The sequence below is a fragment of the Amphiprion ocellaris genome, chromosome 4 (genome assembly GCF_022539595.1).
Source record: "Amphiprion ocellaris isolate individual 3 ecotype Okinawa chromosome 4, ASM2253959v1, whole genome shotgun sequence".
NCBI classification, from domain to species: Eukaryota; Metazoa; Chordata; class Actinopteri; family Pomacentridae; genus Amphiprion; species Amphiprion ocellaris.
Genome location: NC_072769.1, coordinates 32,575,167 through 32,590,075, shown reverse-complemented (window position 1 = coordinate 32,590,075; position 14,909 = coordinate 32,575,167). Strand labels below are relative to the sequence as shown.

Sequence of the window (14,909 nt, the reverse complement as noted above, 5' to 3'; positions counted from 1 at the left end):
GCATGTTTATATTTTTTCATAAGGAATATTTACTACATGTAAACATCGTACACAGTACCTTATTTTTATATTGTATGCTGTGGCTGAGTATATAAATAAATATATATTATACTGCATATTAAAGCTCAAAACTCAATATTTCAACCAGTCCAGGAAACAAATGCATTTATCAACATTTTTTTATTAAACATTAAAAATGCATGTCTGTTCTGACAGACACTAAAAACATTTTAAATTTTTTTTTTTTAAAACATGCCTTTTGATCTGTTCTAGGACACTATGAATTGTGAACAGCTGATTCAGCAGGTCTCCAGTCAGTTACAGTTGAAGAGTTGAGTGAAGTCCCCATCAGGGTCCATGAATGAGAGAGAGCTGTGCATTCAGGCAGCTCATGAAGCTGTAAAGTCATATCCGAGTGTTTCAAGTACCAAGTGCAAAATGTAATCAAAAAGCACAAGTCTGTGTAGATTCTCAGTCATCCAGATCATGGTAACCATAGGAGCTTCAGTAAAAATCAACTGGACTTCTCTAATCTTGCATCTTCTACAAGAGAAGATGACATCATCCAAGATGAGAGGTGAAAAGTCTTTAAGAACCTACAAGAGAAGTCCAGTTGATTTTTACTGAAGCTAGGTTGATTTTTATCTACAAGAGAAGTCCAGAGAAGTCAACACCTACAAGAGAATTCCAGGTGATCCAAGATGAGAGGTGAAACATCAAGAACCTACAAGAGAAGTCCATTTGATCCAAGATGAGAAGTGAAATATCTTCGAGAACCTACAAGAGAAGTCCAGTTGATCAAAGATGAGAAGTGAAACATCTTCAAGAACCTACAAGAGAAATCCAGTTGATCAAAGATAAGAGGTGAAACGTCTTCAAGAACCTACAAGAGAAGTCCAGAAAAGTCAAAGACCTACAAGAGAAGTCCAGTTGATCAAAGATGAGAGGTGAAACATCTTCAAGAACCTACAATAGAAGTTCAGCTGATCCAAGATGAGAGGTGAAACGTCTTCAAGAACCTACAAGAGAAGCTCAGAGAGGTCAAGAACCTACAAGAGAAGTCCAGTTGATTTTTTATTGAAGCTCCTACAAAAAGCACAAAGATGTCCACAGTGTGAAAAAGCTCAGAATCTGTGGTAGAAAGCCAAAAGTGACCCCTGGACTGACATAAAGAATGGCAGAGACCAAGAAAAATGTGCATCCTGGTGAATCTGAGCAGTTCTGTACCATCACCTCTGAACAAGGTGAATTCCAGCTTTAGTTTGTGTAGGGAACTCAAAGACCTGGAGATCATCACCAAACAAAAGTGGAAAACCTCAATAGAGACGTGCAGAAAGATTATTAGCAATTATAAGAACCGTTTCATTACTTTGATGCCAAATAAAGGTTTGCTGTTGATCACTAAGATGAGTATGAGTAATTGTGGATATGGCAGTTTTAGTAAAATATATTTTTAAAAATGTCAAAATGTTTAGAAGTCATCACTAAAACCAAATTACAACGTCTTAGTGTCTTTTGTCATCTGTTTTCATCATTTCCAGGAAGAAAAAAGTCATTGGTTCCAACAAAAATTCACTATAAATCAAAATACAGCACAGGTAGGAAAAATTCGGGGTCTATCTGTGGATGTATGTTACAGTAAATACAGTAAAATTAATCAAGTCTTGTGCTTTATAAAACCCTGTAGTAAAGCATTCTGCTTTAAGGGAACAATAAATATGCATGCGTGTGTTAAATGCATGTTGTGTGTTGCAAAATTTCATATATAAAAGGCATATTCTTGATGTAAAACTAGTAACAGAGACAACAGAACCTCAGCCACCTCACCTCGGAAACTGTCGACTACCTCCAACCACTCTGTTAAAAAACACATGATTTTTGTTGTTATTTTATTATCTAAAAGTTGCTTAAAAATATGCAATTCATCAGCCACTATATACTTACATTTTATCTTCCCAGAACAGTGTATATTTTTGCTTTGTATTCTTATACTTTCTTACATATCTTTGTATGTTTAGGACATATTTTTCTACTCAAGTTTATCTTATCTATTTAAAGCATGACCCATCAAAAACTAGCCAGAAAACTCAAATTTTTTTTGGAACTGAGATGTCTATTAAACGTTTTAACAAAATCCACCCAAAAAATTACCATATCATTTTGTTTATGATATATTTTTGTATCACATTTGATACATTGGGCAGTTTTGGCAACTTTTTGCTCACAACAATGTCAATTTTAGAAACAAAAACGAGTTTTGTCCTTTTTATTTATCTATTTATTATGCTCATGAGATAGAGGTCTCAGAAACTCATGTAGCAAATGAGACACAAATGGTTATAAAGGGTTAAGTATCTTCTAATGCTTAAGGCTTTGAATGGGAACAACTGTAGCTGATCCCTTTATTGATCCCTTGGTGATCAAAAAAGTATTTGTCACTCTGAATTATGGTGGAAAACATTAAATCCCCTTAACTTTAATTCATTTAACTGTACCTCTAGTGAAAAACTATGAATAGGATATCTTTTAGGCTTGCATTTATGTAGTTTCATGTAATTTGCTGGTATCAAACCTATTTATTACTTATTTGATTGTATTTTGTTTGCTATTCTGTCATTTTAAAAAAAAGTCAAACCCATTGAGTTGTGCTTGCTGTATGAACTTTGCCACACAAATACAATTATTATTATTATTATTATTATTATTATTATTATTATTATTATTATTATTACTATGTATCCATGAGCACAAAGCAGTCAGTTATCGGATCACCTCAGCTTGCTGCAGTTTAACCTTTGCTCCAGCAGTCCACATCCTCTCACTCAGCACTGTTCCACCAGAATCTGGGCTGCATCCAAAATGCCTGAAGATACAAATTCACCAAAGCAGGGCGGCCTACACACTGCCCAGAGAAAGCACACAGACATAATAGTAGGGAGGTTAAGTGACTTTTGACTTCAAGCCATGACGCAAAGGTCCCCTTTGGCATGGAAGTACCTTAGAGCCATGGAAATAAATTTATCCTAAGACACAAGTGAGATCACACACGTCGGCGCCGACTATACTTCAGAGGCCCATATCTTTGCTTCTGCTATAGCTATAACGGCAAACTTGGTGTCAAAGTGTACATTTTTAGGGTCAATGAATCCAATAAAATAAGTTCCAAGACTAAAAAAAATAACATTCTCCTTACCATGACAATTGAAGGTAAAATATGCAATTTATTAAAAAAAAAAAAATGCATGCCAAAATCACAGTCTATTCACAACTCAATAATAATTTAATTAATAACAACTTAAAGTGTTGAATATGTGTAGTTTGGTTGCAGAGAAACTGAGTAGTGAGACAACAAGTTCATAACTACAGTCATGGAAAAAATTATTAAACCACCCTTGTTTTCTTCAATTTCTTGTTCATTTCAATGTCTGGTACCACTAAAGGTATCTCGTAGGAGATTCTGATTAGTCGGCAGTGACAGACGAAGGAGGAAGCGCAGGAACAAGTCCAGGTGTCCGTTTGGACTCTGTAAGGCCTCGTCCACAGCTCTTTGGTAGAAAACGACTGAATAATTTTGTAACAGTTCAGTCCAATGGGATGTTGTTTGTTCTTCTTCCAGCAGGTTGATTCCAGAGTTGATGAAGGTTTGATGGACATGAAGAGCAGCCAGAAACTCCTGAACGCTCAGATGGACGAAGCAGAACACCTTGTCCTGGTACAACCCTCTCTCCTCTCTAAAGATCTGTGTCAACACTCCTGACTACACTGAGGCTGCTCTCATACTGATGCCACACTCTGTCAGGTTGGACTCATGGAAGATCAGGTTTCCTTTCTGCAGCTGATTAAAAGCCAGTTTTCCCAGAGACTCAATCATCCTCCTGCTGTCTGGACTCCAGTGTGGATCTGTCTCAGCTCCTCCATCATACTTGACCTTCTTGACTTTGGTAGTGGATGAACATCTCAGTCAGGGTTCTGGGCAGATCTCCTCCCTCTCTGGTTCTCAGCAGCTCCTCCAGAACTGTAGCAGTGATCCAGCAGAACACTGGGATATGGCACATGATGTGAAGGCTTCGTGATGTCTTCATGTGGGAGATGATGCTGCTGGCCTGCTTCTTATTTCTGGATCTCTTCCTGAAGTACTCCTCTTTCTGTGGGTCGGTGAATCCTCTGACCTCTGTCACCATGTCCACACAGTCAGGAGGGATCTGATTGGCTGTTGCAGGTCGTGTGGTTATCCAGAGGCGAGCAGAGGGAAGCAGCTTCCCCCTGATCAGGTTTGTCAGCAGCACATCCACTGAGGTGGACTCTCTAACATCAGTCAGCATCTCATTGTTGTGGAAGTCCAGAGGAAGGCGACACTCATCCAGACCGTCAAAGATCAACACAACCTGGAAGTGTTCAAAGCTGCAGATTCCTGCTGCTTTGGTTTCACTAAAGAAGTGATGAACAAGTTCCACCAAGCTGAATTTTCTCTTTTTCACCACATTCAGCTCTCTGAAAGTCAATGGAAACATGAGCTGGATGTCCTGGTTGCTTTTGTCTTCAGCCCAGTCCAGAGTTAACTTCTGTGTTAACACAGTTTTCCTGATGCCAGCCACTCCCTGTGTCATCACTGTTCTGATTGGTCCATCTCTTCCAGGTGAGCCTTTAAAGATCTCTTCTGGTCTGATGCTTGCTTCTGCTCTGGCTGCTGCTTCAATCTGTCTGACCTCGTGTTTATCACTGACCTCTGCAGTCCCTCCCTCTGTGATGTACAGCTCTGTGTAGATCTCGTTCAAGAGGGTCGGCTCTGAAAATGGAAACAGTTATCTCCACATTTAAACCACCTCGCTGTGACGTGGACGTTCACAACAGTCAGAAACACTTTGGATTTCAGAGCAGGTCAGACAACACGTCGTACAAACTGGTTCTGTTCTAGAATCAGTGACTCTTTCTGTCAGTTCCAGCTTACATCTGATCAGCAGTTGGACAGACGTCTTAAAAGTTAATTAATTCATCCTTCGACTGGTCAATCTTGAAGGACAGACAGCTGGGTTCAGGACAGTCTGGTCTCTGCTGCTGGATCCTCTAACAAAACCACAACAGAAAAAAAATGATGAAAAACATCTTCAAGCTGTTAATAAACCCAACAAAAACTTTGAGTCTGAAATGGCTTTCTGTCAGTTTTACTGTCTCACCTTCCACCTGCAGATCGTCTGAAATGAAGGGGATGCTCCTTTGACCAGTCACTCTTCATGGACACACAGCTGGATCCAGGTAGGTCCAGGTCCAGGTCCAAGCCCAGGTCCAGGTCCAGGTCCAGGTCCAGGTCCAGTAGAGTGTGTGTTCTGCTGCTCTGGGCTTCAACACACAGAGCTGTGAGTGTGAATAATGACAGCAGTGATGTGATGCTGAGCTCTGACAGTTAGAGATGCTCATCTCCCCTCTGAGCTTTGCTCTGGTTCTCCTGTTCCCCACACAGAGATCTTCCCTCCTCTCTGTCCTCACCCTGATGCATAGCAGACAAACATAACAACCTGCTGGGAGAGTCACACATTAGTTCGCCTCCTTCCTCTTAGTCACATGACAAACACACTCAGCTCTGATTGGAGGAAACCTGTCCAGCTTTGGGACAGTTGCTTCACCTCAACACTCGATCTAAAAACTGAAAAGCTCGTCAACATCTGACATGTTTCTCTTAGTCCAAGTCCATTGTATCCAGTCAGAGGCTGCAGTGGCAGCTGCTCACATCCAGAGCAGAGCTGAAACATGACAACTTCTCCCCACAGGAACAGTAAAGTCTGATCTGACCTTTATTGTTCACACGTTGCTGTGATTCTTCGTCATGTTCACATCAACCACATCTACATCCTTGAGAAAAATTGCTTTCTGTTCACATCAGCCTCTGGAACACAACAACTGTGGAGAGTGTGAAGAAACATCAGAAATGAGAAATGAATGTGACTGGATATAGAAACTTGTCAGTATGAACTTCTGATAGAAATGTTTCATTGACAGGTAGAAACAGTGAGTCAGACAGATCCTTCAGGCTCAGCAGGAGTCAGAGAGACAGTTAGAGTCTGTTGAAGGAAAAACCTGCCGGTGACCAGGCGATGTTCACACAGTCTGTTACCGTGGTAATTGGACTTTCCTTCATCTCAGAGCAACAAACTCAGAGTTTTCACAAGAAACCTGCTTTCGGGATCAGAGTCTTGCTGCAGATCCCGTGTTTGCAGAAAGTCATAAAAGCGTAGTTCTATTCTTTCAGCTTTGATTTGAACATTTTTACATTTCATTTCTGCTGCCTGTCTGTCCTCAGTTCTACTGCTGATACCAAATGAGAATCCCAAATTCAGTATCTCAGAAAATTAGAATATTGTGGAAAGGTTCAATATCGAAGACACTTGGTGCCACACTCTAGAAAATCTATGGAGCATTGTGAAGAGGAAGATGCAATACGCTAGACCCAACAATGCAGAAGAGCTTAAGGCTGCTATCAGAGCAACCTGGGCTCTCATAACACCTGAGCAGCGCCACAGACTGATCGAGTCCATGCCACACCGCATTGCTGCAGTAATTCAGGCAAAAGGAGCCCCAACTAAGTATTGAGTGCTGTACATGCTCATACTTTTCAGTTGGCCAACATTTCTAGAAATCCTTTTTTGTATTGGTCTTAAGTAATATCCAAGTCAGACTAACAAACTGCAGCGTGCGTCAACATATTAACATCTATCTGAGAATGTGCACAACTCTGAGAGTAAACTGAACACACATCATGTACTTCTGGATGCAACGTGTTCTGTACATATGCTGCGTTCCAAATCACTTCCTTCTTCTTTTTACTTCCAGTCTGAACTCCAGCTGCCCTCATAAAGTCCTGATTGTTTCATGCAGCACGGATACAACTAATAATCACTTCAACTTTCACTGTCTGTGGAGTGAAATGGGCTGTCATCTGTTTGCTCTCTAAGCTTGTTGATACTCGTGTAATGTTGGTGACGTAACTGTGCAGAGGATTGTAGCTCAGAATGGACGGAAAAGCATGTTGGCTGCACACTTCAGAATCCCTCCACATGTAGTAAAAATCCTGGTTTTAGTAAACTACATTTAACATGCTGTGTATCAGGACAGACTAAATCTGTTTCTGGTGTCATACATATATGGAAATATTGGAATGCAGTCATAGTTTCAACATTTTCTTCAAACCCACTAAAAGTTTAAAGGACAAAAAATGAAAACTGCTTTAACAAGGAAGACAGAAACAGTAGAAGTAAAAGTTTTTCACACCCACACCATGGTACACAGATACATGCAGACTGTGCAGTAGATCAGAGAGACACTTACATCCACCTCAACATCTCCATTGAGAAGAAACTCCATCAGCACCCCTGGGAAGTCCTTCAAGGCTGTTGGAAAACCATCCAGGAGACCTCATGAAGCTGATGGAGAGAATGCCAAGAGTGTGCAAAGCTGTCATCAAAGCAGAAAGGGGGCTGCTTTAAAGAATCTAAAATATAAAACATAATCTGGTTTAACATTTTTTCAGTACACTACATAATTCCATATGTGTTCTTTCAGTTTTGTTGTCTCCAGTATTCACTTACAAAGTGGACAGTAATTAAAATCAATAAAAACCACTGAATGAGAATGTGTGTCCTAACTGTTGACTGATATCCAGCAATTGTGTCCGCTTGCACTTGACAAAGGCCACTAAAATGAACCTTAACAGTTAAAAATGAGGAAACCAAAAATGCTAGTGCAGCTGGATTTAATATGCTGTCACAGGCTAAGCTAGCAAAACTCTGTCCAACTTTGCTACTGCAGTGTGAGCCGCTGTGGAGCTCAGAAAACACTTTCTGTTCCACATGTCCCGCTGGTTTAAAGTCTTATCTGTTGGCCGACCAACAAAATATACAGAACAGAGCTAGCTAAATGGCTAACAAAATATACAGAACAAGGCTAGCTAACCGGCTAACAAAATATACAGAACAGGGCTAGCTAACCGGCCAACAAAATATACAGAACAGGGCTAGCTAACCGGCTAACAAAATATACAGAACGGGGCTAGCTAACCGGCTAACAAAATATACAGAACAGGGCTAGCTAACCGGCTAACAAAATATACAGAACACGGCTAGCTAAATAGGTAACACAATATACCAAACGGCGCTAGTAGCAAATCCGAGCATTGGCGCCAAAATGGTGACGTCATCGATCACGCTGCCTGCTCTGGACCAATCAGCAGCCGAAGCTCCGCCGCTCTCTATATAAACTCGGTGTTTCTGCTCAGCCGGCAGATGCAGCTTCGTTGACGCCACATCAGGACACATCTGGACACATCAGGCACATCAGGGCACATCAGGGCACGTCGTCGTCGTCCGCAGCGAAGTTGCTGCTGGCAGTGCTTTTGGCGTTACATACGGTAAGAAGATAAATTCTTTTAACCAGTAGTGTTGTGTTGTTATACATTAAGTTAGCGACATGTCAAGAGTTGTGTTTTGTCATGTTTGAGCGCTTTTGGACTGCAGTTGGTCCAGACTAAGAGGCTAATTGAGCTAGCGGGCTAATTGAGCTAGCGGGCTAATTGAGCTAGCGGGCTAATTGAGCTAGCGGGCTAATTTAGCTAGCAGGCTAATTTAGCTAGCGGGCTAAAGTAGCACTGGTGTTCAACGGCTAATTTAGCTAGCGAGTTAACTTGGCTTCTGAATACTTGTGTTAATTACTGCTGCAGTTGTCTATCATTATTAGCGTGAGCTTCTCAGCTTGTATCTCTCAAAAAAGTTATTTCACTTTAAAGTTAACTGAAACCCATTCAGCTGCAACAAAGTTCAACATCCACCGGTTTGAATTAAACTGCTCTTCACTTAATATTGCATAATATTGCACAGCATTACCCCTGATTTTTCATAATTTCATTACATCTCCTCTCTCTTCAACTGCTGAAGTTTAGTACAGTGTGTTAAGTGAGATTAATAGTGTATAAACTAACGACCGGCCATTGTTTATTATTTATCATTTACTGTGTTTGTAGTACAAGATGGCACATCCTACTTGTAGATCTATAACTGCATAAGCCATAAGTTGTGTCTCTGATGTGTGTCTGTTGTATCTGTATTGTGTGTGTGTTGTGTTCACCTCTTTGTGTAGCCAGTTGAGCAGGTAATGTGTCTCTGTTGTGTGTCTGTTGTGTGTGTTGTGTTTCTGTTGTGTCTGTTGTGTGTGTTGTGTTTCTGTTGTGTCTGTCATGTCTGTGTGTCTGTTATGTGTCCGTTGGGTCCCTTTTTCTGTCTTGTGTGTGTGTGTGTGTGTGTTGTGTAGACCTCCTTGTGTAGTTGGCTGAACAGGTACTGTTGTGTCACCACCTTTAACCAGTTGATTTGAAATAAACTGCTCTTCACTTAACATTGCGCAATATTGCACATTACCTTTGATTTCTCATAATTTTGTTACATCCTCTCACTCTTCAGCTGCTGATGTTTACTACAGTATGTTAAATGAGATTAATAGTGTATAAACTAACAACCGGCCATTGTATTTATTTATTATTTACAATATTTGTAGTACAATACAAGATGGCACATCCTACTTGTAGATCTATAACTGCACAAGCCATAAAATCCACAAAAAGAGCCTACAATAAATCATCTCAAATAATATTTTAAAATGTCCTCATTTGCGTAATAATCAGAAGGTTTTGTTTGAGAGAGAGAGGTTTTTAGAGATGTCTATTTATCACATTATAAATCCAAAGTAGTGTGAATAGCTCTTTTGTTGCAGGATAGGTTTTGGCAGCCGACAACTGTTTTAGAGAATTAGCTCTTAAAAAACAGTGTATATGTAATGTACTGCAGCTATTATTCTACAGCTAATATACCACAGCTAGTGTATTGCTGTTAATGTATTGCAGCAGATGTGTTACAGCTAATGAACTACAGTTAATATACTATAGCGAATGTCTGAGAGCTAATGTACTGCATCTTCTGTGTTACAGGCAGTGGAGTGCAGCCAGCGAGTTGGATCTGTCGGTGTGCGACCAGTGGGTATTGTACCCCAGCTAATGTATAAGAGCTCAGTTTTTGCATTGTGTATTGTACCGCAGATAATGTTTGAGGTCATTTTTTGCATCTGTTCTACCACAGCTAATGTATAAGAGCTCATTATTTGCATCTGTTGTACCGCAGCTAATGTCCAAGAGCTCGATTTTTGCATCTATTGTACCACAGCTAATGGCTGAGCTCATTTTTTTTGCATCTGTTGTACCGCAGCTAATGTCTAAGAGCTCGGTTTTTGCATCTATTGTACCGCAGCTAATGTCTAAGAGCTCATTTTTTTGCATATATTGTACCGCAGCCAATGTATACGAGTTCATTTTTTGTATCTATTGTACCACAGCTAATGAATTAGATCTAATGTGTTACAGATAATGTCTTAAAGCTAATGTACTATTAATGTCAAGTGTGTTCCAGCCCAGGTGTTCCAGCCAAAGTGTTCCAGCCAAAATGTTCCAGCCAAGTTGAAAGCTGTGCAGGGAGAGGATCCAGCTAAAGCTATTTCATCACAGGTGTCCGTTCGCTCGCTCGCTCTGCCGCCCTTGGCTCGCTCGCTCGCTCCGCCGCCCTTGGCTCGCTTGCTCGCTCCGCCGCCCTTCGCTCGCTCACTCGCTGGCTCCGCCGCCCTTCGTTCGCTCGCTTGCTCCGCCGACACCTGTAATCAGATAGCTTTAGCTGGAACCTCTCCCTGCACACCTCGCTGCAGCCTACATGCACAGCTTTCAACGTGGTTTTTATTCAGAACTTGAACCATTTTTGTATACCGCAGCTAATATTTAAGAGCTCACTTTTTGCGTCTGTTGTATCACAGCTAATGTTTAAGAGCTAATTTTTTGCATTGTGTATTGTACCGCAGCTAATGTATACGAGCTCATTTTTTGTATACCGCAGCTAATTTTAAGAGCTCAGTTTTTGCATGTGTTGTATCACAGCCAATGTTTAAGAGCTCATTTTTTGCGTTGTGTATTGAACCGCAGCTAATGTATACGAGCTCATTTTTTGAATCTGTTGTACAGCAGCTTATATTTAAGAGCTCCATTTTTGCATTGTGTATTGTACCGCAGCTAATGTATACGAGCTCATTTTTTGCATTGTGTATTGTACCCCAGCTAATGTATACGAGCTCATTTTTTGAATCTGTTGTACTGCAGCTAGTATTTAAGAGCTCCGTTTTTGCATTGTGTATTGTACCCCAGCTAATGTATGAGCTCATTTTTTGCATTGAGTATTGTACCCCAGCTAATGTATACGAGCTCATTTTTTGTATACCGCAGCTAATATTTAAGAGCTCAGTTTTTGCATGTGTTGTATCACAGCCAATGTTTAAGAGCTCCGTTTTTGCATTGTGTATTGTACCGCAGCTAATGTATACGAGCTCATTTTTTGCATTGTGTATTGTACCCCAGCTAATGTATACGAGCTCATTTTTTGCATTGTGTATTGTACCCCAGCTAATGTATACGAGCTCATTTTTTGAATCTGTTGTACTGCAGCTAGTATTTAAGAGCTCCGTTTTTGCATTGTGTATTGTACCCCAGCTAATGTTTAAGAGCTCATTTTTTGAATTGTGTATTGTACCCCAGCTAATGTATCAGAGTTCATTTTTTGCATTGTGTATTGAACCGCAGCTAATATTTAAGAGCTCATTTTTTGCATTGTGTATTGTACCCCAGCTAATGTATAAGAGCTCATTTTTTGCATTGTGTATATTACCGCAGTTAATGTATACGAGCTCATTTTTTGAATCTGTTTTACCGCAGCTAATATTTCAGAGCTCCGTTTTTGCATTGTGTATTGTACCCCAGCTAATGTTTAAGATCTCATTTTTTGCATTGTGTATTGTACCGCAGCTAATGTATGAGTTCATTTTTTGCATTGTATTGAACCGCAGCTAATGTATACGAGCTCATTTTTTGAATCTGTTGAACCGCAGCTAATATTTAAGAGCTCATTTTTTGCATTGTCTATTGTACCCCAGCTAATGTATACGAGCTCATTTTTTGCATTGTGTATTGTACCCCAGCTAATGTTTAAGATCTCATTTTTTGAATCTGTTGTACCGCAGCTAATATTTAAGAGCTCCGTTTTTGAATTGTGTATTGTACCCCAGCTAATGTATACAGGCTCATTTTTTGCATTGTGTATTGTACCCCAGCTAATGTAAGAGTTCATTTTTTGCATTGTATTGAACCGCAGCTAATGTATACGAGCTCATTTTTTGAATCTGTTGAACCGCAGCTAATATTTAAGAGCTCAGTTTTTGCATTGTCTATTTTACCCTAGCTAATGTATACAAGCTCATTTTTTGTATCTGTTGTACCGCAGCTAATGTATTAGGTCTAATGTGTTACAGCTAATGTGTTAAAGCTAATGTACTACACATGTCAAGTGTGTTCCAGCCAACGTGTTCCAGCCAACGTGTTCCAGCCAACGTGTTCCAGCCAACGTGTTCCACCCAAGTTGAAAGCTGTGCAGGGAGAGGATGTATTGTACCCCAGCTAAGGTATAAGAGCTCATTTTTTACAGTGTGTATTGTACCCCAGCTAATGTATATGAGCTCATTTTTTGTATCTGTTGTACCGCAGCTAAAATTGAAGAGCTCACTTTTTGCATTGTGCATTATACCCCAGCTAATGTATAAGAGCTCATTTTTTGCATTGTGCATTATACCCCAGCTAATGTATACGAGCTCATTTTTTGTATACCACAGCTAATATTTAAGAGCTCAGTTTTTGCATCTGTTTTATCACAGCTAATATTTAAGAGCTCATTTTTTGCATTGTGTATTGTACCCCAGCTCATGTATAAGAGCTCATTTTTTGCATTGTGTATTGTACCGCAGCTAATGTATACGAGCTCATTTTTTGAATCTGTTGTAGTGCAGCTAATATTTAAGAGCTCAGTTTTTGCAGTGTGTATTGTACCCCAGCTAAGGTATAAGAGCTCATTTTTTACAGTGTGTATTGTACCCCAGCTAATGTATATGAGCTCATTTTTTGTATCTGTTGTACCGCAGCTAAAATTGAAGAGCTCACTTTTTGCATTGTGCATTATACCCCAGCTAATGTATAAGAGCTCATTTTTTGCATTGTGCATTATACCCCAGCTAATGTATACGAGCTCATTTTTTGTATACCACAGCTAATATTTAAGAGCTCAGTTTTTGCATCTGTTTTATCACAGCTAATATCTAAGAGCTCATTTTTTGCATTGTGTATTGTACCCCAGCTAATGTATAAGAGCTCATTTTTTGCATTGTGTATTGTACCGCAGCTAATGTATACGAGCTCATTTTTTGAATCTGTTGTAGTGCAGCTAATATTTAAGAGCACAGTTTTTGCAGTGTGTATTGTACCCCAGCTAATGTATAAGAGCTCATTTTTTGCATTGTATTGAACCGCAGCTAATGTATACGAGCTCAATTTTTGCATGTGTTGTATCACAGCTAATGTTTAAGAGCTCATCTTTTGCATTGTGTATATTACCCAAGCTAATGTATACGAGTTCATTTTTTGCATTGTGTATTGTACCGCAGCTAATGTATACGAGCTCATTTTTTTAACCTGTTGTACCCCAGCTAATATTTAAGAGCTCCATTTTTGCATTGTGTATTGTACCCCAGCTAATGTATGAGCTCATTTTTTGCATTGTCTATATTACCGCAGCTAATGTATACGAGCTCATTTTTTGAATCTGTTGTACCGCAGCTAATATTTAAGAGCTCCGTTTTTGCATTGTGTATTGTACCCCAGCTAATGTATACAAGCTCATTTTTTGCATTGTGTATTGTACCCCAGCTAATGTATACGAGCTCATTTTTTGAATCTGTTGTACCGCAGCTAAAATATAAGAGCTCAGTTTTTGCATTGTGTATTGTACCCCAGCTAATGTTCAAGAGCTCATTTTTTGCATTGTGTATTGTACCGCAGCTAATGTATACGAGCTCATTTTTTGAATCTGTTGTACCGCAGCTAATATTTAAGAGCTCCGTTTTTGCATTGTGTATTGTACCCCAGCTAATGTTCAAGAGCTCATTTTTTGCATTGTGTATTGTACCGCAGCTAATGTATACGAGCTCATTTTTTGAATCTGTTGTACCGAAGCTAATATTTAAGAGCTCAGTTTTTGCATTGTGTATTGTACCACAGCTAATGTTCAAGAGCTCATTTTTTGCATTGTGTATTGTACCCCAGCTAATGTTTAAGAGCTCATTTTTTGCATTGTGTATTGTACCCCAGCTAATGTATGAGTTCATTTTTTGCATTGTGTATTGAACCGCAGCTAATGTATACGAGCTCATTTTTGGAATCTGTTGAACCGCAGCTAATATTTAAGAGCTCAGTTTTTGCATTGTCTATTGTACCCCAGCTAATGTATACGAGCTCATTTTTTGCATTGTGTATTGTACCCCAGCTAATGTATACGAGCTCATTTTTTGAATCTGTTGTACCGCAGCTAATATTTAAGAGCTCCGTTTTTGCATTGTGTATTGTACCCCAGCTAATGTATTAGGTCTAATGTGTTACAGCTAATGTGTTAAAGCTAATGTACTACTCATGTCAAGTGTGTTCCAGCCCAGGTGTTCCAGCCCAGGTGTTCCAGCCCAGGTGTTCCAGCCAAAGTGTTCCAGCCAACGTGTTCCAGCCAAGTTGAAAGCTGTGCAGGTAGAGGATGTATTATACCCCAGCTAATGTATACGAGCTCATTTTTTGCATTGTGTATTGTACCCCAGCTAATGTATATGAGCTCATTTTTTGTATACCGCAGCTAATATTTAAAAGCACAGTTTTTGCACATGTTGTATCACAGCTAATGTTTGAGCTCTTTTTTTGCATTGTGTATTGTACCCCAGCTAATGTATACGAGCTCATTTTTTTACAGTGT

General features: G+C 39.7%; 1 protein-coding gene across 5 annotated transcripts; it reads right to left on the bottom strand.

Moving 5' to 3' along the window:
- Window positions 1–3,605: 3,605 nt before the first annotated feature.
- Window positions 3,606–14,491, bottom strand: LOC118469187 (protein NLRC3-like). 5 transcript variants are annotated; one of them, XR_008601330.1, is made up of 4 exons: window positions 8,137–14,491; window positions 7,321–7,415; window positions 5,175–5,895; window positions 3,606–5,064 (listed from the first exon to the last, which is right to left on the bottom strand). XR_008601330.1 is itself a non-coding variant. In XM_055009625.1 (2 exons), exon 2 carries the CDS (start codon window positions 4,605–4,607, stop codon window positions 3,918–3,920), a length of 690 nt encoding a protein of 229 aa, XP_054865600.1. In that variant the 5' UTR covers window positions 4,608–5,064; window positions 5,175–7,308; the 3' UTR covers window positions 3,606–3,917. The 5 variants fall into 5 exon arrangements, 1 of the variants encoding a protein (XP_054865600.1); XR_008601332.1 differs by having other exon boundaries at window positions 5,175–5,337; XR_008601329.1 differs by having other exon boundaries at window positions 7,321–14,491.
- Between the last annotated feature and the right edge of the window lie 418 nt (window positions 14,492–14,909).